The sequence below is a fragment of the Acipenser ruthenus genome, chromosome 6 (assembly GCF_902713425.1).
Source record: "Acipenser ruthenus chromosome 6, fAciRut3.2 maternal haplotype, whole genome shotgun sequence".
Lineage (NCBI taxonomy): Eukaryota > Metazoa > Chordata > Actinopteri > Acipenseriformes > Acipenseridae > Acipenser > Acipenser ruthenus.
Window position 1 is genome coordinate 26,306,729 of NC_081194.1, and position 27,821 is coordinate 26,334,549.

General features: G+C 36.4%; 2 protein-coding genes across 3 annotated transcripts; one reads left to right on the top strand and one right to left on the bottom strand.

Moving 5' to 3' along the window:
- Nucleotides 1–605: 605 nt before the first annotated feature.
- trmt6 (tRNA methyltransferase 6 non-catalytic subunit) lies at nucleotides 606–13,661 on the top strand. Its single transcript, XM_034017649.3, has 11 exons — nucleotides 606–1,071; nucleotides 1,801–1,931; nucleotides 2,240–2,349; nucleotides 2,574–2,665; nucleotides 2,969–3,052; nucleotides 3,351–3,475; nucleotides 4,380–4,741; nucleotides 4,954–5,039; nucleotides 12,615–12,717; nucleotides 12,797–12,883; nucleotides 13,367–13,661. Exons 1-11 carry the CDS (start codon nucleotides 971–973, stop codon nucleotides 13,526–13,528), a joined length of 1,443 nt encoding a protein of 480 aa, XP_033873540.2. The 5' UTR covers nucleotides 606–970; the 3' UTR covers nucleotides 13,529–13,661.
- A 5,453-nt stretch (nucleotides 13,662–19,114) lies between these two features.
- chgb (chromogranin B) lies at nucleotides 19,115–26,131 on the bottom strand. 2 transcript variants are annotated; one of them, XM_034017545.2, is made up of 5 exons: nucleotides 25,902–26,131; nucleotides 25,254–25,300; nucleotides 25,007–25,100; nucleotides 21,295–23,282; nucleotides 19,115–19,521 (listed from the first exon to the last, which is right to left on the bottom strand). In XM_034017545.2, the coding sequence occupies exons 1-5, from the start codon at nucleotides 25,945–25,947 to the stop codon at nucleotides 19,438–19,440; spliced, it is 2,259 nt and encodes a 752-aa protein (XP_033873436.2). In that variant the 5' UTR covers nucleotides 25,948–26,131; the 3' UTR covers nucleotides 19,115–19,437. The 2 variants fall into 2 exon arrangements, with proteins under 2 accessions (XP_033873436.2, XP_033873435.2); XM_034017544.2 differs by having other exon boundaries at nucleotides 21,295–23,339; nucleotides 25,902–26,130.
- Between the last annotated feature and the right edge of the window lie 1,690 nt (nucleotides 26,132–27,821).

The following is a 27,821-nucleotide window of genomic DNA, read 5'->3' on the forward strand; positions in this document are numbered from 1 at the left end:
CTTATACTATTATAAGAATCTGTAACTGTAAAAGACTGGCCTAACCGAATTTCATCAAAGCTGGATAAGTTGTTCGCTGTTAAAACTCTGAAGTATGACACTGTGCTTGCAAATAGGTAATACAATGCCAAAGCATCAGTATTTAATAGCAATACAGTATTTAAAATATACAAAATACTGAATGAATTGGGCAAAATATTGAAGTGCATGTTTGTATTTTCAAAGAGAATTATGGGATAATTTGGATCTTTATTTGGAGATATATTAGTAAACGTTTTGTGACAGTGTTTGGGGGATTAAATATATAAAGAGGTACAAGGATTACCATTAATAATTATCACAGGGGGGAAAAAATACTAAAGTACTGTAAACTTAAATAACACAAAATCATTAAAAAATACAAGGTAAAATCAAAAAAAAAAAAAATCGTAATACTGTAATACCGGTAGCTAATTTTTTTTTTATTATTATTATTATTTTTTTTTATTCACTTTACAAACATTTGCTAATGGTAAAATAACACTTTAAGTCATATATACGTTAACAGCAAATAGCCACTCAATCACCAGCAATACACTTTAAAAAGTAGCGTATCTGTTACGTATTGTTCCTGCTGACATTTTCAGGCTTGGCGCGCTGGTGACGTCACTACCGTTTCCGCTAGTTTATGGTTTCACAGGGTCAAGCTAAACTGTTCATGTTGATCGGCAGTTTTCATAATAGTAATTTATATTCGTCACTTAAATCATTGAAGATTTACCATTGGCAACGCTACACTCATTTCTAAACCCAATGTACCAGTATGTTATATCTGGGATCTGTTGCTCTCCCTTCTAGAGGAACTGGTGTTAATCTGCGATTGTTTACTTTTCCTGCTCACATCCAACGGGAAGTGTTGACACGTGGGAGACAGGAGCTCTGCTAAATTTCACCTTCTGATTGAGAAAGAAGGAAAGCAACGTATTCAGGGATGGAGAAGATTAGCGTTGATCACCGCACAATCAAGGAAGGAGATTATGTGGTCCTAAAGAGAGAAAACGTTTTCAAAGCCGTGCAAGTGCAAATTAAAAGGTAGGGTTTCAGACGTTAATTTGGAAACCGGCACGAGAAACATGTAACGTACTGGTAATTTAGAAACATTTTCAACCATCTGTCGCAGTGCAAGCATACCACTAGTAAAACCACACATATCCCCGTAGTTGCCATTTATTAAATATGGGATGCGCGTTGTGACATAAAATCAATCAAACTCTGGCAGCAGTAATGATGCATACAGTTTTTAAAATCTTTGTTTTCCTGGTCCGGTCCATCACTACGTCAGTAGTATAGAATGCAGCAGGATTGTATTTTTTATTTATGTTGTTCATGGTATACTTACAGTTTAAGACCACCTTACTGGTATGTTGTTTGAAATTACAATCTCGTAAAGTGAACTAGCCATTTTGTCATGTTTATGTAAATAAATCGTTTTCAGAAAGATACACCCCTCTGTCTTCATTCTCGTGAAGGACAGATGCCACTTGTTTCCTGGCTTCATGCAGCAGCAAGATGTTCTATAACTAAATATATTATAGGAATACATCTGCAATAGATGTAGAGGTTTTCGTTAAGGACAGAAAATAATATATTTTGTATTTAATAATTTCTAAAAAAAAGAAAAAAATCACTTCAATTGACATAATTAGTTAGGGTTGTTTTGAAACCTTTATAAACTCCCAGTTTGACAATACCAACAGTATTTTGTCATTATACTATAATAATTGTTGCGCTTGATCAACAGATGTGTTTTGTTTTAAACAGGAAAGTAATCTTTGAGAAACAATGGTTGCACCTCGATAGTGTTATTGGCCAGCTCTATGGAACTTCTTTTGAGGTTGCTGCTGGAGGAACCCTTCAGGCACCAAAACCGAATCCTGAAAAAAATCCTAAAGGTAATTTCAATTTGCACATTTATGTGGGGCATTACTGTGTTTATGGTTAACTCTTTTAGAAACTGCTGTAGCTTGCTGAGCACAATGCTAAAACACCCTCTACTTTATAAATGTGGCCCAATGTGTACTCCGCATTCAGCACAACCACTAGGATAACTTTAAATTTTATGGAACTGCAACGATAAGGTAGACTGAACAGACAATTAATAGCAAGTATGAAGTTTATTATTTTTACTACTAAATACACAAAGCTTCAAAGCATTAATTTTCCACACTGCATGTTTTTTGTGGGCTCCCCCCCCCTTTAGAAACCAAGGAAGCTGGCATGGATAATCGGAATATTGTGGATGATGGAAGATCACAAAAACTCACAAGAGATGATATTGAGACTTTAAAAGAGCAAGGTCTAAAGGGGCAGGTAATACATCTTTTGTTTGAAATAATTGTTTTGCTTTACTATCCCATGCGGTGGATTCACATCCCCAGTATGAGCCCTGAAACGCTGTATGATCATTTCTTATGAACTGCCGTTCTTCTAACTTGTAATGTTTTGTTCTGTGCTTAGTTGGGTATATAACGATATGAGGATATTGTTCATGTAACACAGGCTATATGATTGTTTTTTGTTTTCTCACCCTGTAGGAAATTGTCCAGCAGCTGATAGAAAACAGCTCAACATTTAGAGACAAAACAGAGTTTGCACAAGAGAAATACATCAAGAAGAAAAAGAAAAAGTATGTTTAAAGGATAACTGTGGGCCTCCAGACAGGAGGCCATTACCTAAAAGCTAATTTAACATAACCAACATTGTGAGATAATCGTAAGAACAACTGCAGTTTTTCCTAACCCTCTGTGTGTGTAAAGATGATCTTGGGCTTCAGGTGACTTGGGATAGTCATGGGATTTCACATACAAGAAGACTACATTTGATTTCCCAGTTACACACTTGGGTGATGAAAACTAAACAATGCGTGTGAACATATTGGTGGGAAGTGGCAGCACCTTACTCTGATACGTTGTATCATATGTCTTTGCAGGTATGATAATACTATAACAGTCCTGAAGCCATCAACTCGAATTCTGGCATTGATGTACCATGGAAGAGAACCTGGGAAAATCTGGTATGTGTTGAATTATTTTTTTGTACAGCCTAGTGTGTTTTTAGTTACAATTGCTTCTATACAGGCTGTAAATTGTACTGTGCTAAATATAATGTCCTAATTGTTGTCTTTATTACTCAATTTTAAAACAAATGGGGATTGTAAAGTATGATCACTCAAGCTTTCTCCACCCAGGTCTCTGCCCATGCAGGATTTAAGCTGTTGCGTGAGCAGAGTGCACTGCCATGTTATAGATTTGTTATAACTGTACTTTGTATTTGTAGTTATTGGTTTTTGTTTTTATTCACCTCTACTACAGTCACCTACGTTATGACACTCTGGCACAAATGCTGACTCTAGGGAACGTACATGCTGGCAGTAAAATAATTGTGTTTGATACCTGTGCTGGGCTGGTCTTGGGAGCTGTCATGGAGAGAATGGGAGGTAAAGTATTTAATTTGCCTGTACATACAACTCATATCTGTGTTAAGGATTTAATTGATATTTTCCACCTCATACTAAGTATACTGTCTCCTTATATTCCCTGTAACCCTCTCCACTCGTCCTCTACTGGCTTATGCCTTCTCATCACTCTCTTTCCTCTCATGCTCGCTCCTTCTCTTCCCCTTGTTCCCCTCTGGTGGAACCAGCTACCGGTTATCCTCAGGACTGTTCAGTCTTTTACTGCTTTCCGCTGCCATCTCAAAACCCACTCAGGGTTAGAAACTAACAATATTGTGCTACTAGTCCAAAGGACTAGTACCTTTTGAAACACATGTGTATGTATTTATATAAATGTATGTATCTGTTTTTCAATTTATTGCCTCTAACTGATATACTTTTTATATTTTGTTTAATTTCTGTAAGTCGCTTTGGATGTCAGCTAAATAACTAAATAATAATAATGAAGTATACATTTGGTAAACATGTTTCTTCAGGTTTTTTAAAGGAAATGAGCAACACATGAACATGCCTCCTTGCAAGTCTGAAAATGGAGGAAAGCTTTAGAAATGCATTGAGGATTTCCACTAAAATTGTTAATTTTAGCAGCTGTTTAAATCACGCTGTCTTCAATATTATTTTTTATCTTGCATAGTCATGTGGTCACTGAGTCACATCCTCACTATTTCTTCTGATTGGCCAAAGGCAAAATGTCTCTCTTCCTTGTTTCACGTTACAGACTGGGGGATTGGTCAACCTATTTGATTAAATATCATCCACAAATGCAATGTGAAATACCTTAAAATGCAGGTTTATCCAAAAGTAGTAGCAATCTACAGTAGTGCAGTTCAAATCAAATCTGATACTTTCCAAAAATTGTAAATTATATGATTTTTATTTTTTGTAGGGTACGGGTCCGTAATACAGATGTATCCTGGAGGAGAACCCGTCAGAGCAGCAACAGATAATTTTGGCTTTCCAGAGCACTTTTATAAAACACTTCATGAGTTTCCTCTCTGCAAGGTAAACCTCCTCCTTGATGGAACTCTCTCTCTTGACAAAGATAAAAAAGAAACGGTGTCTGCAGTAGATGAGAGTAACGGTGCAATGAGCAAAGCCCCACAAGACTCAGTACAGAAAATGGGGGAGGAGGTGGAGGGCGAAAAAGACAGCGCTCAGGCCAGTCCTGAGGTGGACACCATGGAGGTCACCAGTGAGCTACCTGAAGATAAGGAGAAAGAGGAACGTGCTGCTAGGAGAGAAAATAAAGTAAGAGTGGCCTTTCAGTCTTCCATTTCAGATAATTAGGTAATTAACAAATGCCACCAAATTTAATCCAGAGTTAAAACTGATTTTATGAAGCTTGATATAGAATCACCCCGGCCTGGATTAAATAAATGATGGCACAGCTACAAAGTAGAGCTTTCGCTGCACTGTAAACTTTGATTTTAATTTAGGCCCCTGTGGTATACATTTTGCAGGCTCTGGAAAAGAAAGTGAAACAGGAAGAGAAGAGAAAGAAACATTTGGAAGCTGCTGCTTTATTACAAGGAAGAAATGCTGATGGGTAAGATTGTTTATGTTTTACTATGTTGTAGGAATTTATATATATATATATATATACACATTTTCATGCTGTTGGCATATAGTTAAAGTTTTAAAGAACCCCCTGCAGTGTTTACAAGAAACACATTACCTTTGCTTTATCCTGTGTTGTCCATATCGCAGCAATACATTTTTCAACATAATCATGATTGCTTTGATACTGTTATTTCAGTATTAGAAGTAAATCAATTAGGGCAGGGATTTTCCACCTTTTTTTGAAACTGTACCCCTTCTGTCAGGAGGCTTCAGCTAAAGTACCCTTTACAAGTTTCGCTCACTGAATGGTACCACAGTTGCAATGAGAGGCAGAATAATCTGATTAACACATTTTTCCCACTTTCTTTAATATATAATTTTTCACAACAGTCTGGTGCTGACAAATTGCTGGTTTAAGACAGAATACCAAACAGTAGACTTAATTCTCAAAACATAATTACATGTCTTTGGATGCACAGAATTAAAAGACAGTATTTAGGAATATCTTTGGAAACACTCGCGCTTTCTATTCAGCAAATCATTATACTAATACAACAAATGTGTGTGTGTGTATATATATATATATATATATATATACACACACACACACAGTCAAACCTGCTCATGTGACCACCTTTATTTAGCGACCACCTGGTCTAAGTGACCACTTTAAATTCCTCCCAATTATATATTTGTGCTTTTATTTAACTGTATTAAGCGACCACCTGTCTACAGCCACTCGCCCCCTGTCTTCTCTAGCACTAGATAGCTTTATTTTTTTTATAAACCTAGTTGATCTGTGGCGCCTCAAGAATAATAATATTAAGACTACACCTTTTACTCTGTAAGACATAGGTCTTATTTTAGAATCGATTTATATTTATCTCTCCTGCTCTTATTAACTCAATTTTAAGAATTGATATACTGCCCATTCTAATTTCAGACCATTCCCCATTTTTGTAACTTCACTGCTGTCACTGTTCATTCTTGAGCCACTAGGTGGCGCTTCAATGACTCCCTTCTGTCAAATTCTGAGTTTTACTCAATGACATCATAAGCTAGAGGAGTTTTTGCAGTTTAATACTGATAATTGTGATATTCAGCAGATCTTCTGGGAAGTTACAAAATGTTTTTTGTGAGGAAACTGTATTACCTTTTCATCAAATTTAAAGTCCAATTGGAACAAATGGTTCACATATCAGCCCATCTTGCTCGTTTGGTTGTTAGTAGCTTATTGATCCCAGAATCTCATCAAGCAGCTTCTTGAAGGATCCCAGGGTGTCAGCTTCAACAAGATTACTGGGGAGTTGGTTCCAGACCCTCAAAATTCTCTGTGTAAAAAAAAAAAAAAAAAAAAAAAAAAAGGTGCCTCCTATTTTCTATTCTGAATGCCCTTTTATCTAATCTCCAAGTGTGACCCCTGGTCCTTGTTTCTTTTTTCAGAATGAAAATGTCCCTTGGGTCGACAATGTCAATACCTTTTACAATTTTGAGTGCTTGAATCAGATCACTGCATAGTCTTCTTTGTTCAAGACTGAATTCTTCAATTCTTTAAGCCTATCTGCATATGACATGCCTTTTAAACCAGGAATAATTCTGGTCCCTCTTCTTTGCACTCTTTCTAGAGTAGCAACATCCTTTTTGTAGCGAGGTGACAAGAACTGAGCACAATATTCAAGATGAGGTCTTACTAATGCATTGTAAAGTTCACATTACTTCCCTTGATTTAAATTCAACACTTCTCACAATATATCCGAGCATCTTGTTGGCCTTTTTTATAGCTTCCCCACATTGTCTAGATGAAGACATTTCTGAGTCAACATTTCAGTATCTCCCATATAATATTTAAAATGCACATTTTTATTGCCTGCGTGCAGTAGCCTACCTTACACTTTTCTCTATTAAATGTCATTTGCCATGTGCCTGCCCAATTCTGAATGCTGTCTAGATCATTTTGAATGACCTTTGCTGCTGCAACGGTGTTTGTCCCTCCTCCTATTTTTGTACCATCTGCAAATTTAACAAGTTTGCTTACTATAACGGAATCCAAGTCATTAATGTAGATTAGGAAGAGCAGAGGCCCTAATACTGATCCCTGTGGTACTCCACTGGTTACCTTGCTCCATTTTGAGGTTTCTCCTCTAATCGGTACTTTCTGTTTTCTACATGTTAACCACTCCCTAATCCATGTGCATGCATTTCCTTAAATCTCTACTGCGTTCAGTTTGAGAATTCATCTTTTATGCGGGACTTTGTCAAAAGCTTTCTGGAAATCTAAATAAACCATGTAATGTGCTTTGCAATTATCCATTGTCGATGTTGCATCCTCAAAAAAATCAAGCAGGTTAGTTAGACACAATCTCCCTTTCCTAAAACCATGCTGACTGTCTACGAGGATACTGTTACCATATAGGTAATTTTCCATTTTGGATCTTATTATAGTTTCCATAAGTTTACATATAATAGAAGTCAGGCTTATTGGTCTGTAGTTACCTGGTTTGGTTTTTTCTCCCTTTTTTGTAGATCGGTATTACGTTTGCAATACTCCAGTCTGTCGGTACAACCCCTGTGTCGAGACTGTTGCATGATCTTGGTTAGTGGTTTGTACAGATGTTAGAGAGAACAAAAGTTATGATTTTCAGATGAAAGAGCAAAGAAACTGAGTGTTCTCAAGGGAGACTTTAATGCATTGTCTATGACTAGAGCTGAATTTATTATGCAGAGTACTAAACAAAAATACTACTCTCAAGGTGAAAAACCAAGCCGGTTATTGGCTCTAAAACTGAAGCACAGTTAATCTAGGGCAGCCAGTAATGCAATTAGGACTGGGGAAGGGTCTGTAGTCTCAGATACAGAGGAAATTAACAACACATTTCGAACATTTTATTTCAACCTTTACACTTCTGAAACATTAACCAATACATAGGATTGTAAGGCATTTCTTAATCGTTTGGATCTACCTAAAATTACAACAGAAGACAGAGAACTTTTGGATGCCCCTATTACGTTGAAAGCTGAGAGATGCATAATCAATCAATCAGTTTTTATTGTATATAGCATCTTTCATAGTGGACCATCATCACAAAGCACTTACAAGATGCAGTAACAAGAAAATCCATAATACTTTAAATACAGAGAAATGCATAATACATGCTATACAGAAAAAAAAGAAAGAAAAATGCATAATACATTAAATACAGTGGAAAGTGCATAATACGTGAAATAGTAGCAGCAACACAGCAGCTAATAGCAGATATCAGGCTTAAAGAGCATGGAAAGCAAGAGAGAACAAGTGGGTCTTGAGGGTTGATTTAAAGCGAGCGACGATGGGAGCATCATGCACCAAAGCTGGGAGAGAGTTCCAAAGAGTAGGAGCCATGAAGCTAAATGAGCGTTCTCCAAGAGTGGTGCACTTTTGCTTAGGGATAACAAGCATGCCAGAGTCGGAGGACCTCAGCTTGCAGGCAGGGACATAGCAGGTCAGCAGGTTGAGGAGGTACTCGGGACCAGTGTGATGAAGGGCATTGTAGGTGAGCAGGAGAGTTTTGAAAATAATCCTGAACTTTACAGGTAGCCAGTGCTGCTGGGTAAGATGAGGGGTGATGTAATCATGTTTTTTACATATGGTAAGGATCCTGGCAGCGACATTCTGAGCTAGCTGCAGTCGGTTTATGGCGCGTGCCAGGAGACCACCATATAGAGAGTTGCAGTAGTCGAGTCGAGAGGAGACAAATGTATGCAAAGTATCTCCGCATCCGGAAGAGAAAGGTAGGGACGGACTTTGGAGATGTCCTTACAAAAGGGGAAAGCCAGATCTTGACAGCCTTCCCCCAGAGTTACTATTGGTAATTTGGGATATTGTTGTGCCATTGATTTTAGACTCCATTAATCACGCTATTCAGTCTGGTACTTTCCACAGAGACTAGAAAACAGGTATTCTTCTATACCTGTCCTATCTCTTTCTATTCCTCACGTGCTGAAACAGTTTGAGTTTAGAAAACTAGCAGACTAAAATTAACTGGACTAAATCAACATTGATGCCTTTAAATGAGGCAGCAAAAATCACAAGGTTACCTTCCATTATTCCAATTGATAACTCGCTGACAAACCTGGGCATTCGGCTTCACCCCTCAGAAGACTGTTAAGGATAACTTTGGCAATCTCATACAGAACATTAAAGTTGATTTGCAAAGATGGAGCAGTTTACAGTTTTCTTTACATGGTAGAATAGCAACAGTAAAAATTAATGTTTAACCTCATTTTAGTTTTTTATTCTTTATGCTACCCGTGTCTCCTCCTCCAAAGTACTTTGAAGAAGCACACTCGATGATTTCTATTTATCTGGAGACGTAAACACTCTGGGCATTCTAGCTCAGGGCAATGAGGACCTGGATAGACTAGGATTAGAGGTATTTTCGGGTGCAAAATTGTCACACAACACTCAGGTCGGGTCGGGTCAGGTCCGATTTTGTTTACTCAGTAATACACAAACTGTCGATTTTACTATTAAAGAAGCTCTCTTTGGTACTAAAAGTCTTTTTTTTATAATTCCTGTTGCGTGGATTGGCCCCCAGTAGCACATGACATGGCTTGCAGAGCGCAGCAGCACACGTGACCCATATCGAAGGTGTTTCTTTTAGATCATTCTTAAGTCAGAGTAATTGATTTGTTTATGAAGGGTGTGAAAGAAACACTTAAGAAAAACAAATTCCATGAATAAAAGCTCACAGAAAAATGCAAGTCTGCGGTGTGGGAATCATTTGTTGTTATTGTGGACAAAGAAAACAAGTTTTGCAAAACAAAAGTGATACATCTCAAGTCCATTTGCTCTTGTGTTGCTTCAGTTCATTTGATCTTCAGATAATTTATCTGTGTATCTTTTACACAAACATATTATATATTTAATTTTACAGTCTTTTGTAGGTTCATGATGGAATAAACACTGTCTGTATCTTAGCCAGATTTCCAGGTTGACTGGAAGAAAACACTTCTTTAATATTGTGTCTCGTCAGTGCATATACTAAGCTGGGGAAAGGAAAAGCATTCCACTTTTTTCGGGCCGGGTCGGATCCGAGTCTAATTACAATAATTTTACATCGGGTCTTTTCAGGTCGGGTAAATAATTGTCGGGTCAGGTTGATTAATTTGGACCCGTGAAGACCTAACCAGGATTCAAGAGTCTCCTGGTGTTCCATAGAAACAGCTGTAGTTCAACCTCATAGACTTCAAGACCTTCCCATTACTGGGATTGGTCGTAAAAATTTCAGTCTTAGATTTGGCCTTATTGCAATGAACTCTTTTAAGAATGTGGAATAATATTGAAAAAAATCACAAGTGGCCCTTTTCAATTTAGTTAGTCCTCTCCAATCTGGCATAATCTGTTTTTTCTTATCTGGTCATCCAGGGGCGTTTACACATTGAAAGATATTTTTGATGAAAATGGCATTTGTGCGTTCCAGGCCATTAGGGATAAGTACTCCCTTGGGTTCTTCCTTCTTTATGTATCTGAAGCTTAGATCAGCTATGCGGGCCTATAGTGTGCCATGAAATTCACTTTTACTGCGTCATCCTATTGCTGATTGGATCAAAGACTCACAAAGTTCTCGGGGCATATTTTCTTGTTTATATAATTTATTATTGAACCGAACATGCCACTCTCTGCCAATTACAAACATTCAGGACCGAGAGCTCGGGTGATTGGGACTTACCCCTGTCTGGTATGGTCAAACATATTTTTCGCATCCAAAAATCCAGCCCCTCATCAATTTATATATTTCAAACTCATCCACTGAGCCTATGGCAACACTTTACAAATGTTTTAAGATGAAAATTATTCCAAACCCTACTTATAACACCTGCCACCTTGACACACCAGGCACCTTCATGCACATGTTCTGGGATTGCCCTACGATTGCCAACTTTTTATAGTCATGTGACTTCTGTGCTGTCCAATCTGTTAGGGGTTCAGTTTGGACCTGATCCCTGTTTTATGTTTGTTAAATGATGATTCAATATTTGATTTTGCTCTGCCTCAACGTAGAATTCTATTAGCAGGACTAAATTCAGCGAATAAGTTGCCTCTGATCCGATACTGGCGCACTGCTTTCAGAGATATTGTGCACCTAGAGAGCACTACAGCCAGATTAAATAGGGCTTGGCCAGCTACAATAGAGGCATGCAATGTAGTCTCGGCAACCATTGCCGACTTTATCTAGGCATGACAGGTTTTATTTTAGTTGTACAGTTATTGTCCTTTTTGCTTGTATGATGTATGTGTGTAAACTTGTGAGCGTTGTTCTTTTTCTGTGTATTCTGGGTTTTTTATGTATGTAAATGTGATACGTATATTTCCTTTTTTATTGTGAAAATAATAAAAATATTGATCCCAAAAAAAAGGGGGGAGCGACCTTTACGCCAGTGCGACCTGTAAAACGATTTTTACGGTTCTTTATTTTACATACAGGGGTTTGCAATTTTAAAAAAAGAGTCTTGTCCAAGGGATAAAATGCTAGAAAAATCTGCTCGCCCTTCTTATAAAATCTCCTCGCCCCCTCACCGTCCCACAAAACACACACACAAATAGAATATAACTTTTAGGATTTTGCTTTTATTAAGCAGTGAACACACTCAATTAGTGATTTAATAATAATTTTTGCTTCATGAATTCATTAAAGAAATGTAATTCAGTCCAAACATACTGAGCCCATCTAATTTTTGTGCATGATGCATGGCAAAACAAAAATAATAATTAAACTAAAAAGATTCAAACTGTGTCAAACTTCACGCACCAGACCAATAGAGATTGGTGAGCATTATGAAGTGCAGCATTCAGTATCTTAGGTTTCGGTTTCGATTACCGTATATACCATGATTTTAAAGCGCAGCATTACCAAGTTGCATGTATTTTTAATCAAATATTCAATAGGAGGTTATTGCTGTAGTTTAGAAGTAATATGGGGATTTATTACAGTTGTCATTATTGTCTGCCCAGGGACTGTCAATGGAAATTAGCCTACTGGTTAAATTGAAAATGCAGTGCATCTTGTGTCATGTAAGTGACACTTATGTTATAGTTGTATGTGTCCCTGATAATTAAATACAATAAACAAACAAACAAGGGCAATGTAATAGTATTGTTGCATTAATCTAAATATGTTTGTTACTGTGCGTGAGTGAGGGTTTGTGAATTAAAAGGTTATGTGTATTTGTGTACCCTGTATATATTTTTGCTTTGAGGTTTAAAGTTACATAATTTTTTATTTTAATTTGTATGTGCGAGACTTGCACAGTTTTGAGTTTTCAAGACTTTGCATGACTCCATAGAAATCTACAGGAGTTTTTTCTAGCAACAGAACGTTGTGGCAAAGGAAGAAAAAGTACTTGTGTGACGGGCAAAGTATAACGGTAAAACCTTGTTGTTGTCCTGGGCGTCGGGTGATATGAATTGCACACCCCTGTACATATGAGAATATCCTTCCACAATCCACAGTCTTACTGTGTTCTCTGTACCAAGGCTAACGATTTTCCCTTTCAAGTTACGTTCAACTGTTTTGTTTTACAGGTTGGTTATAGCCGGTAGGTTCCACCCTACTCCTCTGGTGCTGTCTCTGCTGAAATTTGTAGCCCCATCTAGACCTTTTGTCATTTACTGCCAGCATAAAGAGGTAATTTCTGTTTAATAGTTTCATAATTTAACCATACATTAATAGCGGAGTTTATCTAATTTTCATGTTTTTGTTTTAGCCTTTAATAGAGTGTCACACAAAGCTTCGTGAACGAGGTGGGGTTATCGGCCTTCAATTATCTGAAACCTGGTTAAGACATTATCAGGTACGTCTTTAAAGATTGAATATTAACAGTTTGGAGATGCATGGCAATTGAAAGTATTGGGTATAATACAGACAGTGGTGTAGGAAACTTTACATGTGCTTAGCACAGCTAATAACTTAATGAGTATAAATTAATCTTTTTTTTTTTTTTTTTTTTTACTATTATAACTGCAATTATTTAATTGTGACCCTGAATACAATGCTACAAACCATCAGTTGTCTTTGTCACATTTGTGGTTTGTTTTGTTATTGGTTATTTATAAAAGACAATACTGCAAAAGGAGAGCAGCATTGAAATAAAAATGTAATCCATGGGATAGTGTTGAAAGATAATTCCACCTGACTTCTACAGACACACTGTGGAACTATGAAGTGCAGTAACAGCCTTCATAAATATTGAAAAATGTATTAAATTAAAAACAACTGTGCAAATACCACATAACACATTTGAATATGTCTAATGTATTTTACTTTCATTTTGAAGGTTCTGCCTAATAGAACTCATCCAATGCTGCTGATGAGTGGTGGAGGAGGTTATATTTTGTCAGGAATCACTGTTGCCATGGATACTGCCACATCTTCAGGACCTCAAAAAACTGAAGAACCAGCACCCAAGAGACAGAAGCTGCAAGATACTGAAAGTTAATTTAGCTAATTTTATTTTTCAGTTCTGCTTAGTTTACACAGGAGAATCTTTTTAGGCGCTATAAAAATGTGCTTTTATATTATTTTTCCTTGTATATGTAGGACACACAAATAAAATGAGCTTTTAAGCTGAAGTTTGTTGGCTCCTTAGTCTTTCCTTTACCTTGAAAGGTAAAGATGAATTGTATCACAAATATGTGTATAGATTGCTTGTGAACTGTTACTACTGTAGTCAGAGAGGACATTATGACACCCTTTCATCAACAGTATTGTAATCAAACATTTTTTCACAACAGTATTGTAATTTGGAACAATTGTATTCTACATGAGCCAGACTGCAAAACAAGGGACTTCTTGAGTGGCTGCAAACCCAAATAGGTGACATAAACTGAAATATGCTACTGTTCAGCTTTAGTACCATTTTATATATATATATATATATATATATATATATATATATATATATATATATATATTATAATATAAATAAAATGTTTTGATTCAAACACAGGCTCCCTTGAGAAAGATATGTACAACATATCGACGTTGGGCAGCTGGCTCTTTGAGAGAATATAAATATATATAAATATGTGTGTGTGTGTGTGTGTGTGTGTGTGTGTGTTACGGTTCATGTGTACAATCTGTAAATCTATAGATTAACTGGTGAATGTGTAGATTTACCAGCTCAGCGGTCAATGTATAAAATAATAAAGGAGATGGTAGTTATAATGCTACAGCATTTGAGGTGAATTCGGAAATAGTCACGGAGCTTAATGGCAAAAAAAAACTATTTCTCTAAGATCTGTTACATACTTGGGTAAATTAAAACATTTATTATTTATTTTTCTCCAGCCTTAAGATTTTTTGGTATTATTTGATTAGTCTTTCTAAACTTCACTGCATCTCTTACAATATTTTTATTATTATTTATTTATTTATTTATTTATTTATTTATTTATTTATTTATTTATTATTATTATTAATTATTATTATTAAAAAATAATTCTAATGTACATATTTATACAGACATGATTAGAGACAGATTTCTGGTTTTATTTCTAACAATTTTATCCCCCTTGTCTTTCGCTTTATGTGAAAAAATTGTGCAAGTGCATTTGCATTTTTATTTCAAATCAAAATTTTCCATAGGGCAAACATTAGGTATGGTAATAATGACATCTCTTCATGAGCTTCATGAGCTGATTTAGGGCTGCAGTAGCAAAGGGGTTGAATACTTATGCAACTGAGATTAATCTTTATATATATATATATATATATATATATATATATATATATATATATATATATATATATATATACAAATACATTGATGAAAGCTATATTTGCATTTTGAGCCATTAGAAAAGGCATAATACCGCAGTAGTGACAGCAAAATGGCATATTCATCTAGAACAGGGGTCTTTAACCATGGTCCTGGAAGGCTGGTGTCCCGCCTGGTTTTTGTTCCAACTGTACCCTAAATTACTTAATTGAACCAATTAAGTGCTTATTAAAAGCTTAATTGGTCCAATTAAGTAATTTAGGATACAGATGGAGCAAAAACCAGGAGGGACACCGGCCCTCCAGGACTAGGATTGGAGACCCCTGGTCTAGAAGATTATACTTGACCTTTGACCCATATTTGACTCCTGTGCACCTCAAGACCACATTCAAACACAAAATGTCTCGTTTTCAATCACTCGACAACACCCACAATTCATAGTTTAGGCACTTTTAACAAATCTGTCTCTTGAGAAGATTTACAATCATCCTCCATCAACGGGAGCACCAACCAAGCAGCAAGACAAATAATCTGCGACTCTAACAGTGACTAATAAAAAAAACATACCCAACTGAAACACCTTTTCTTAAAAATTTTATTTTTTGCAGTTCATTATCTACCCAGTTTAATTCAACGTTCCTGAATTATCAAAAACAAAATTATATTTAAGATTCTTTAATATTGACTTAATTTAGGTTATTATTTTTCATTAAATCCTCAGGTTTCTGTGACAGCTCATAAACTACTCGACCTAACAGTCGTAGTTTATGATGTCACATAAATTATTTTCCTGTAACTCACTGAAGCCCATCTATTATTCTCATTCATTCTCATTCTCTCTCTCTCTCTCTCTCTCTCTCTCTCTCTCTCTCTCTCTCTCTCTCTCTCTCTCTCTCTCTCTCTCTCTCTCTCTCTCTCTCTCTCTCTCTCTCTCTCAAAATTCAAATTCAAAGGTGCTTTATTGGCATGACTAACATTAGCAGTACTGCCAAAGCATTTAAAGTACATAACATGTGAAACAACATATCAGCATTGCTAAAGTTTTGTACAATGAGGTAGAATAAAAATAAAAGTATGGAAAAATACAGCTTAAAATAAATAAAGCAACAATATGTTCATGGTAATTTAAATGGTAAAGGAAATCATATTTACAGTAACAGTAAATAATAATAACAACAGTGCAGTGAGATTAGTGGTGCCTTAGTGCAGAGTGCTCATCCAGTGTCCCTCAGACTGACAGGCAGCCACATTCTGGGCAGCCAGCGGGGCTGTGTGTCCCTCTCCCAGGAGGACAGATTTTTCTGGGTTGGTAATTTTTGAAAAATGGGGGAGGGAAATTGTACATTTTTCAAAATAATTTTTCCTCGTTTGGGAGTATTTATTGCAATTTAGGAGAAAGTGCATCTCTCTCGAGCTCTCCTGTCTCACAGTGACCACACAGCCGATCTTCTCTGGGCTGCCAGGTTTTTTTGTGTCTACCTTTTTCTATGGCCAGGCTGTGGTCACTGTACTTGGTCAGGATCTGTCTGCCTTGTATCTCTGACAGTGAAGAGATACTCTGCGAGGGTGTAGTTTCTGTTTAGGGCCGATAGCAATCAAGTTTATTTGGGATTTAATTTCATTGTCCCAATGTTCCAGATAAGATGCTTTGTTTTGTTTTATAATTTGGTTGACTCTGATTGGCAGCTGGTTAGTGTTAGTGGGGGTCAGTGCAGTGAGCTTCAGGGCCAGCTGACTGAGGGGACTCTTTTATGGGCTGAGCTCTTGGGTTTGCAGGGCCTTGTACTGTAGTGAGAATTTTAGCGCTCTTTTTTGGATGTGGATGAGCAGTGGGTAACGACCTAATTCAGCCCTGCATGCATGATTAGGTGTTTTCCTCTGTACTTGTAATATATTTTTGCAGAATTCTGCATGCAGGGTTTCTGCAGGATGCTTGTCCCATTTTGTGTAGTTCTGCTGACTGAGTGGACCCCATACCTCACTTCCATACAGCGCAATGGGCTGGGTGACGCTGTCAGAAATTTTGGACCAGATTCTAATGGATATATTTATTTTATATAGCCTTCTTTTGATGGCATAGAAAGCTCTGCAAGCTTTTTCTTTTAATGCATTCACTGCCAGGCCAAAGCTCCCTGAGGCATTGATTGTTAGTCCGAGGTAACTGTAATTCAGTGTGTGTTCTAGGGCGGTGTTGCCTAGAGTAAAGTGGTATCTGTTTTCCTGAGATCTGGCACTTTTTTGGAAGATCATGATTTAGTTTTTTATTCAAATTCACTGCCAGGTCCCAGGTCTGACAGAATTGCTGTATCAGCTATATTTAAACAAAATACTGTAAAGCCATAATATTTGGCGAATCACACCCATAAAACCTATTTTGCTCCAGAAATGTTGGTGACCTGTTGCACTGGTAGTAGTATATTACTTCATTATATGTACAGCACTAAGATATTCGGGCCAAAAATCTTTACTTTTTTTTTTTTATACGGGAAAACACATAATAAAAAGCTCACAAATATTTTTGGCTTTACAGTATTTAGTCATATTTACTATCCAACCTTGCCTTTCTTATTATTTTGACTGACTCATATATTAAATATGTACTGGAGACTCAGCTCATAATGGAAAATTAAATAGCCCTTGGCTTTGGACATTATAGCTAAAGCCCTGTGAAAATGTTCTTTAAAATTCACAGCAGTGTCATGGGTATGGTGTTGCAATTAACAGCCTGTAGGTGCAGGGACAGCTTTCAGTTCTAGTACATCAGGTGCTTGTTCACCATTTAGGTCTTGCAAAAGAAATACAATGTGTAACTGTGACAGAGAGTGAATGAATCAGAGTCAACAATCTCCCTCCCAACCTGTGAGGGCAAGGTATAATAAGAACAGTGTGCCCCGGACTGGATGGTTTGACAGTTCATTCCAGGGTTACAATGCTAGAAGTCAGCATCTTACTGTGGTAGGTGATGTGTCTGTCATGGATTGGAGGAGACATGATTGCACTCGCTACCAAAGGGGGCGTGATCACACGGACACAGGGGATGTGTCCGTGTGATCTGTTCCTTTGTTATGGTTACGGAAATGACCTGGAGGGATAAAAAGGAAACCGTGTTTTGCATTGTTTCTGTCTGTCTAATCATTGTCACCTTTATAATTAATAGAAGACTGAAATCTGGGAGCTGTCGCTAATCAGCCAGCATCTTACCTGGACCACACTACTGTTTCACCGTTGCTATATAATTCAACACTTGCACCAAGGAGCACTCACTATTGGAATTGTGATCGTGTGTGTGTTTAAAAGTGTGTGTCTTTATTGTTATTATTATTTCGGGACTGAACACTAGGGTTTTACTGACTTTACAGATAGTTGTGTATAGTCAGTGTTATTATTTAAAGCAATTAATAAAGCTTCGTTTTCACCACTTGAACTGTTGTTTCTAATCACTGCATCACCACTACACCTGTGCACTACAGACCACTCTGCCACAGTAACGCATACTGATCTTGGGCATCAGTCAACTCGTCAGTGACCACTGACAAGCAACCAGACTGTTTTACCAATTCCATAATCTCTTGCTTGTGATACTCGGCAACTTTAGGTAAGTATTCATGTCTCAGCTGGGCTGATGAAGGAATCACTCCACCATTTGCTACACTCAGTCTGAAGAATTTACATAACTTTTGGTTGCCCAATTTTTCAAGAGGGATATTTACGCAAACAAACGCATCTATCAGATCAAAATGTAATGTGTTTCGTGCTTCACGGTTTTCAGTGGACTTTTGGAACATGGAAGTCATCGTTTTTTGTTTCGCTTCAAGTAAAGCAGTCGCAGTACTGCTCTGGATATCAGCCTTTCTTTTTCAGTGAATACTTGAATCTAAAAGCCTGTCAACAGCCGATTCTCGGTAGTGATCTACAGTAACGTTGCAGGACGTACAGAAGAGCTTACCTCCATCGCTGTGTAAACTCCTGCTAGATACTGCTTTACGCGATCTGCTGCAGACACATTTTTAGCCTTTTTAGAGACATCCAGTTTATTGTTTACAGTGTGTAGTACTTTAATTTCCTGCCTAGATTGCATATAGTCACATGACATAATCGCTGCGCTGCACTATACATGGCTGGGATATATATATATATATATATATATATATATATATATATATATATATATATATATATATATTAATATTAATCATGATACGAACCCTAAAATGGGTATTTTAGGGTTCATATCATGATAAAAAAAAAATGTAAACCAAAGTACTTTCCCTAAATAGACAGGTCAATGAAAAACTAAGGTTTGGTCCCAGAATGTTGGATTTTATTGTTTGCAAACTCAGAAACAGAAACAATCATGCCAGGATAGTGATTGGTAGTTAGTACACAGGATGAAAAAATGTATCTATATTTTCTAAATAATTCCCATGCCAGTTAGCTTTTAATAACATTAAAACGGCACAATACAAATATATCCGCCAGTGTGCATGAAACATTACATATTGTGGACAATAAAGGCATTTTTTTGTTTTGTTGTGTATCTAACAATAACCACGCAGGTTGAGAAGTTTATCTTCAATACTCGTTCTTTTTCAGTTACGAATGGAGTGCACAGTAGCATTCATCTCTTTTCACCCTCTCTGGTTTTTGTGAAGCTTCTCTGCTATTTTCTGCAGCTCTAGGTCCATGGCTGCCAGGTTCTGAAGTTCTTTCTCCTGGGAATTAATTAGGAATAAAAAGAGAATTCATGTCAATGGCCTGAAAACTTGCTCTGGTAACTGACATGGCTCCATTACCACAATGCTTTATCCACAAAATGTTACCTCAACATTTTTATTATTCAATCACACATATTAGAAGTTTTACATCTCTGCATTTTCGGAGGTAGCATAATCTTTATGTCTGTCTGAATCAATGGGCTACATTTTTGTTATATTGTAGTATAGTAATGTATTCCTAACCCTGTAGTACTTTATTCCAAGGCCTCCATTTTAATGACAGAATGAAGTGTGCTGTTTCCTATTACGTAACCCTTCATGACAGCTTGAATGGACTATCCTTATTTGAAGTGCATGACCATTGAAGCCAAAATCAGGAAAACAGCCCACTTTGATTCAACCATCAGTTTGCCAGCTGTCATAGAGGAGTGTACTTAGGCAATCAATACACTGTGTCCTTGATATTTTCTTCATCAGGATTTCGATTTTTGAAATGGTATGCTGTTAAATGGGCTCAGGATGGACAAGCAGAATGACATGTCCTTAAGACCTGTTGTCAGATTTTGACAGTACTGAACTCCCTACCGTCTCACTAATGTACTGTGCAGTGTATTAACTCCAGCCTCCATAAGCCTGCCTAATCTTTATATTTCCCAAAACTGACTATTTCTCTCCTTTTTCACACTACTGGTGCCTAATTAGTGTGACTGTTACAGCATATAAACTTCAAAAAACAAAAATCTTTTATCAAGGGAACACAATAGGAACTCAGCTGTGTCTCTTCCTTTTACTTTTTCTAACAAAAATACATTATTAAACAACTGCAGCGACAGTCTGGTGCCAACAGGAAAAACAGTAACCTAAGTCTTAAAGCTGCAGTGTCATCTTCCACCAACAATATAATTAATTTGTGACTGATTACTGCAGTTGTCTGTGAAGACAGTTCCTAAAGACTGTTTATGCTGTGGGGACCTCCTCTCCCCTTGAAACCTGTCACTTTGCATGTTAAACAAGTATGCTCTAGCTGCTGCTTACAGCTGTATAAAGTATCTAAATAACATTTAAAGGGTGAGCGAGGTTGTAAAGCATTGTACAAGAAATACCCTTATCTCTGGTATTTTCATCATAGGTTGCAAACTTATTAAATGTCTAAATGGTAAATTAGGTGTATACTTTATCTGTAAGCAGTATCATTTGTATTGAAACTATCAATGAGAGGTGTGGGGCATTGTAGAGAAGTTCTGATATTTAAAATATAATTCATATTTTAAAAAAGTCATATCATATATTTCATGTTCTTTTGTGTTTACTGCAGTAGAAGTATTTCACCATTAGAGGGGGAAAGAATATTACAATTTAATTAGCAAGACAGGCCCAAAGAATGTATCCTCTGAGATTAAAGGTGTTTTACAATGTCATATCCCCAAAGAGATTATTAATGTCATCTACCTATGTTTTCAATTTAAGTGGTTATACCAAATTCGCTTTGTTCAAACATCTCCATAGGGTGTAAGTGTAGTCAATGTCCATGTCATGGCAATATTAATGGTAAATCATTTTTACATCATTTTTAACATCCTAACACTGTATATGTAATGCATTGTACTAACCCATCATTCCTTAACTGAGTTTAAACACTGAACTGTGCTTTAATGTACTTTATTTTTGTTTTGTCTTATCAATTGTCTTCACCTCTCATAAACATACAAAATGTGTTTATTAAAATCAAATTAATCTAAATATTTACATAAGCACAAGAAATCATCTTACCTCCTCTTGTGAGAGTGGCCTCTGATGATGGTTTTTCATTTCTTCAAACTCATAATGACTTCTCTTCTCCTCAGAAAGAACAGGGAAGTCAGCTGCCTTCTTGTAATTCAAAAGCTTTGCTAGTTCATCCATTCTGTTACCAGAGTATGGCCTTTTCTCTTGAAAGTGATGAGTCAGAAGGTAGTTCCGTTTCTCCTCATTGCTGTGGTGTCCATATTCCATACCGTCGCTCCTCTTATCCCACCAGTCGTCTTCTACAACCTCTGGGTAATGAGTTTTTTCTTCCTGGTGTCTTTTCTCTTCTTTTTTGTGGTAAGGACTGGAATCACCAGCTGGCCTTTTTTCCTCCTCATCTTCTTCCATATGTTTCTTTTCCTGAATGTGTCTTAGGTCTTCCTCCTCTTCCTGACTTTGATATCTCTTATCTTCACCATGGTGCTTATTTTCTTCTACCTCACTGTAATGCCTCTTCTCATAGGGATGGTGTCTCTTTTTTAGCTCCTCCTCACTATCTTCTCCAAGGTATTGCCTTTTATCTTCATGAGTCCTGTATCCTTCTGGGCTTCCTTCACTGTGGTGCCGCTTTTCTTCCCCTACCTCACTTTCTTCAGAATGATGTCTCTTCTCTTGACTGTGATGTTGTTTCTGTGTCTCTTCTTCACTTTCTTCAGAGTGCTGGCGCTTGTCTTCACTGTAGTGGTGCTTTTCTTCCTCCTCTTCACTTTTCTCTGAGTGTCTCCTCTTTCGTTCGTGATGACGGCTTTCTACTGAATGGTGCCTTTTTTCTTCCTCTTCACTTTCCACAGAATGATGCCTCTTGTCCTCACTGTGGTACCTTTTTTCATCCTCCTCACTTTCCTCTGAATTGTGTCTCTCTTCTTTGTGGTGTCTTTTTTCCTCATGGTGTCGTTTTTCTTCCTCCTCTTCACTTTCCTTGGAATGGTGTCTTTTCTCAACGCTATGGTGCCCATCATCCTCCTCACTTTCCTCTGAATCATGTCTCTTTTCCTCATGGTGTCTCTTTTCCTCCTCCTCTTTGCTTTCCTCAGAATTATGTCTTTTTTCAAAGCTGTGGTGTCTTTTATCCTCTTCTTTTACTTCAGAATCATGCCTCTTTTCTTCATGGTGCCTTTTTGCTTCTTCCTCTTCACTTTCTTCAGAATTTTTGTCTTCACTGTGGTGGCGTTTTTCTTCTTCCTCACTTTCCTTGGAATGATGCCCTTTTTCAAAACTGTGGTGCCTTTTCTCTTCTTCACTTTCTTCATAATAATGTCTCTTTTCCTCATGGTGATGTTTCTCCTCTTCATCTTCTTCATCACTTTCTTCAGGGTGGTGTCTTTTCTCAGCAGTGTGGTGTCTCTTTTCTTCATAGCTTCCCTCTGGTAATTTTATAATGTCTTCGTGGTGTTGTTTGTCTTCTTCCTCTTTAGACTCGTTAGACTCATCTGACTCTTTGCTTCTCTTTTCTTCAGAGGAATAGTTGTTCCTTTTGTGTTTTCTATGATAGTGTCTGTGACTATTGTATCTGCTTTTTTCTCTTTCATCGCTCCCCTCTTCTTCTGATCTCTTCTCCTGATAGTGCTCCCCATGAGCCTGCTCTTCAATAGAGTCCTCCCCACTTCTCTTACTATGACCATGATGAGATCTTTTCTCCAACTCCTCACTCAGATCTGTAGGATCCTCCTCACTTGCATGTCTCTTTTCTTCAACTTCTGCATGGTGGTTATGTTTTCTGATTTCCTCTCCTTCTTCTTCACTGTCTGAATAATGCCTTTTGTCTTCAACATCATAGTGCATTTTTTCTTCTTGGATGCTGGTCTCCTCGCTTCTTTTGGCTGCTGTGTGGTGTCGTTTCTCCTCACTCTCCTTGACGTGTCTTTTATCCTCTTCATCTTGAAAAATATTTTTCTCCTCCAACTCTTTCTCCTCTAAGTTAGGCTCCTCCAGATGTCTCTTTAACTCCTCTTCAGGTTCTTGTTCATGGTACCCTTCAAAATTCACAAACTCTTTGTTACTCTTCTTTTCAATCATCTCATGTTTTGCACCTGATCATAAACAATACATTAGTTACATCAATAATAAAAGAAACCATGTTCATAAATAGGTTGTAATTCTATTATCATTATCACTGGTCCTATGAAATTGGATAACATATTTTGTATGTATTGTGCATTTTTTTTTAAGAAAACCAAATTAAACCCCTCCAGTAGAAATGTTACTGCCTGGAATCACCTTTTTTAAGTTTCTTCATGAATGCCATACAACTGATTAAACATAAGATTCCAGGCATTACCCTCTGTGCCTAACATACCCAGATATAGTAAGACTGATTAACTGTAGTTCTTTTTTAAAACAACACACCTATTTTATGTAGTCATTGTACAGTATTTTCTTCTAGCCATGAACAAAAAATATTATCAAACTGTCTTAAACCAAACTCAAAATGTACTGTATATTCTTTTACCCCATAATATGCCAAGGAGCAGACATTGAAGCTAAAACGCAAGACAAATGTATAGGATGGTTTCCTCTGCAGAATACAATTCAATCCACAACCAGATGTTGATAATGTGTTTTGGGGTTGCATTGAAGAACCCAAAACTGCAGCAATCATACATTTGAACAACATATTTCTTGTCTACTTCAAAGTTCAACAATAATGAGCATCTATATATTATTATCATGCTACAATTGATTTTATTAATGTAAAAATGGATTGATATTAGTATATTACCTAATCAAAATACCATCCCTAGTTTTCACATTGGCTATACTATGCTTCTTAGACAAAGCTTTGGGTGGCTCTAAAGTAAGTGAAATCAATGCAAAATCACTGGCTTACATGAACATTAGCCTACACTGCTTCCAAAAATTTTTAAAAAAATGTGCCCTAGGATGTGAAATTCTATACTATTTGTAATACTATGGCTAATATTTTAATTATCCTCTTTTATAGCATCCGAATTAAATACCTTAGAAGTAGAGAATTCAGTCCTTTATGCATTATTTTTGCAATGTTCCTCTAAAAATTGCAAAGAAAGTTCTTCCTTTGGAATTTCACTCGCTAAAATAAAAGAATAAATGATCTCCATACATAGTTATATTTAAACAAAAGAAAACATACTGGAGCCATGTCTGCCTGTTTTACATTTCCATCCAGTTGGGGAAAATACTGCTGCAGTATAAAATATGTTTCCCTCAGTAATCTTGGCTGCTACACAGAATCCCAAACCCTTCCCAAGACAGAAACGATGATTCTTTGCTAATATCGTACCACATATTAGTGTTTCAAATAGATTTAGTCCAATTCTAGTCTTTTAAGAAGCAGTGCATTTAAAACTACAAAAAAATAAAGACTTTCTTTTTGATGGATTGTAATCCGGTATATTTTTATGATGTAGCCTGTACTAGATGGTTTATAATTGATTTATAATGGGTTTTAAGTAGCTTGTCTATGTTGTCTTAATTGCTGTAATTAACATTTGTCTATGTGAACACAGAAGATACCTTGCTTTATAGAGAGTAGAAATTACATAATTAAACTGGACACGCAGATTTGTTCAACATTACTGAAGTCTTGGTCTTAATGACTGACAATTACATGACACATCTCAATTAAATACATAAATAAATCCCCTGTACAGTATTGTCAAATAGTCAAATTGGACATTTAAAAACATGCTGTACATAAGGGGAAAGGATTAAAACTTACTTGTCTTTAGAATATTTCTGCATGCTGGATCAACCAGAGGAGCGTTTGGTTTGGAAAGTGCATTGGAAAGGACTTCGATGATACACTGGGTCACCTATTACATGTTTAAAACATATTTTAGAGCATAATATATGATTTTTCTTTAGAATTTACCAAAACAAGTAGCCTTAAACTTTGTAAAATCAAAACTATTTATCAGTCTATAATATGCAAAATGTAACACGGCAGTAGTAGAATACACACGTACCAAGTCCTCTCTTCTTCCCTCTTTCCCAACTGGAACAGGTGTGATAACTGCCAGATAGACATACAATTGACTGTTTAGAATATGCCTCTATATAATATACCAAACAATTGATGTTCAAATAAGATTTTTGCGAATTGTACCCAGAGTTAGAGTCTGGTGCCACTTTATATTCTTGGAAGCATTCCCAAATAATAAAAAGGTAGTCCATTAAGCTTTTTCATTCCAGTTTTTACATCTCATATAAAACGTTCTAAGTTACTGTATTCATAGCAGGGCAATCTTGGCTGTGATGTTACTGACAAATACTGTTCAATAAGATAACCTTTTTTTATATTATTATTATTATTATTATTATTATTATTATTATTATTATTATTATTAATAGCAGAGACTGATAATACGTGCACAATTACGAAACATATAAACATTCAGACCGGTCATTAAATACCATTATCATTTTTTTTTAAAAGGCCAAGTGCATGTAAGTAAACACAATTGCAGTTTCTGCATCCAATGCAAAAAAGACATCTGATGCATGCATCCTACACATAACTGCTGTCCACGGTGCTGAAACTGCGGGAGTCAGTTTTAATCAGAACTGAACTTTTTAGTTTAGCTGGATTTAGTTTAGCTAAAAAATGTGCCTACCTCCCAGTGCCGATAGAACGACAGCAACAACAAGTGAGAGCTTCATAATGATAAAGCGCAGTTACTCCTCTTCCTCATATGATCTGGATTTGTTCCCAAGATTTCAGCAGTAACTGGCAAGAGGCAAACTGGAACCAACAAGCGCTGAGTCCGCTCCCACTGTGACTGCGCAGCACAATGATCTCCAGCTCATAAAACCAGCTTCTGCAGCTTTCATATAAACCAGGGGGAGGGACAGGAAACGGCTTAAGCCTAAGAAGGCGTGTGCAGCTTCGTTTTTATCAGGGATGTGCGTCACGTAGAGCCCCCAGAAAAAGAATACTGTTACATATTCAAATTAATTTGGGTCTGCATTAATAATGTATTGTTTATTGCTTCAACTTTGGCAGAAGGTTCCAAACAGACCACATCGCAACAACAGACTACTTAGGAAACAGTTATTCGACCAACTTTTTTTTTTCCTTACACATACATATGTATTTTATATTATAATATAAAATATAATGAAATATAATATAATACTGGAAACACTAAATGTTTGCATATATTTATACAAAACGTGTGTGTGTATATATATATATATATATATATATATATATATATATATATATATAGATACACAGAGAGGGGGGGGGGGGGGGGGGGGGGGGGGGGGGTTCTAAAAATACATTGTATAATATAAGGCGTGTTTTAAGAGTATACCAAACCCAGTATTTTCTGAATTTACATAGATGATGCATACAAATTACAGTTATCTTTAGATAAGAAGAATCGTTAGACCGGAGCATTAGGCTCATTCATAAATCTGTAGAGTCATCAGAGCAATTAATATAATGTCATGTACATTAATTTTATCCCCAAACTTAACAATTTTTACAAGCGTGAACAGCATAATAACTGGCTTTGAAGCTATCATGTCATCAAAACGCTAAAAAGGTTACTCCAAGCTTTTCAAAAAATGTTAAAGGATTAAACTTCTTCAAGAAGATTACATTAGTAAATGGTTTCTAACCAAGGTTTTAAAATCACATTTCTTTCCTTATTATCATTATCAACGTTATTTTTTTTGTTTAAACTGCACTTATTACATCCATATTGTTAGAATTTAGAATCATAGGAAAAAAACACTGAAACGCACTGTTATACTGGGGGCAGACGCGGATGGACGCTGTCCACTCAATTTTTTTTCTTCCAAAACTAAACACAACAGGCACTGCCTCCATAATCGATCCTGCGTTCCGAGCAAGATCTCTCGATTTGCTGAAAATAATTGTGAAAGCTTATAATACAAAGCGAAAGTTATTTAATATCATATCAGTGTTTACAAAGACACTGCACATCCATTTTTACTAGGCTACAATATAAAGTTCTTTATTTTACTGCATACATTTTGTCGTGTTGTTTTTTATTTCTGACCTGCTATTTTGTCCAATTGTTTTGTGTGTTTTTTTTTTTAAATTGTTTTTATTGTATGCATTTTGTTTGCTTGTTTCTTATTTTTGTGATCTGTGATGTCTATAGTTGCTAGTTATAGTTGTAAAGCGCTTTGGGATACTATATATGTAAAAAGGTCACAACTGTTAGGCTATTGTGAGCTTCAGATTTTAATTGCGACCTGCAGTTTAATGGTCTTTTTTGACGGCTTTTTCTTTAAAGAGCGTTAGGATCCTTATAATAAAAGACGCTATCTAACATAAAGATTATGATGGCCGTTATTATTATTATTATTATTATTATTATTATTATTATTATTACTTGTTTGTTGCCTCTCTTTTTTGTGGACGATATATCTTTGTTCTCCGGCTTTACCAAACATTATACCAGACATTTAGTGTATGTAATAACTGTTTTTTTATTTTACATTTTTAAACCATTTTCTTTGGGTCTAGTTAGGAAATGTAAATAGCCAGATTGTTTTTT

Excerpts from the sequence above, each read along its gene's own strand:
- chgb (XM_034017544.2), bottom strand. The coding sequence starts at position 25,947 with ATGAAGCTCTCACTTGTTGTTGCTGTCGTTCTATCGGCACTGGGAG. Across the intron at positions 25,301-25,901 it reads CGTTCTATCGGCACTGGGAG|TTATCACACCTGTTCCAGTT; the intron begins GTAGGCACATTT and ends TCTATCTGGCAG. Across the intron at positions 25,101-25,253 it reads AGGGAAGAAGAGAGGACTTG|GTGACCCAGTGTATCATCGA; the intron begins GTACGTGTGTAT and ends AACATGTAATAG.
- trmt6 (XM_034017649.3), top strand. The coding sequence starts at position 971 with ATGGAGAAGATTAGCGTTGATCACCGCACAATCAAGGAAGGAGATTAT. Across the intron at positions 1,932-2,239 it reads TCCTGAAAAAAATCCTAAAG|AAACCAAGGAAGCTGGCATG; the intron begins GTAATTTCAATT and ends CCCCCCCTTTAG. Across the intron at positions 2,666-2,968 it reads ATCAAGAAGAAAAAGAAAAA|GTATGATAATACTATAACAG; the intron begins GTATGTTTAAAG and ends ATGTCTTTGCAG.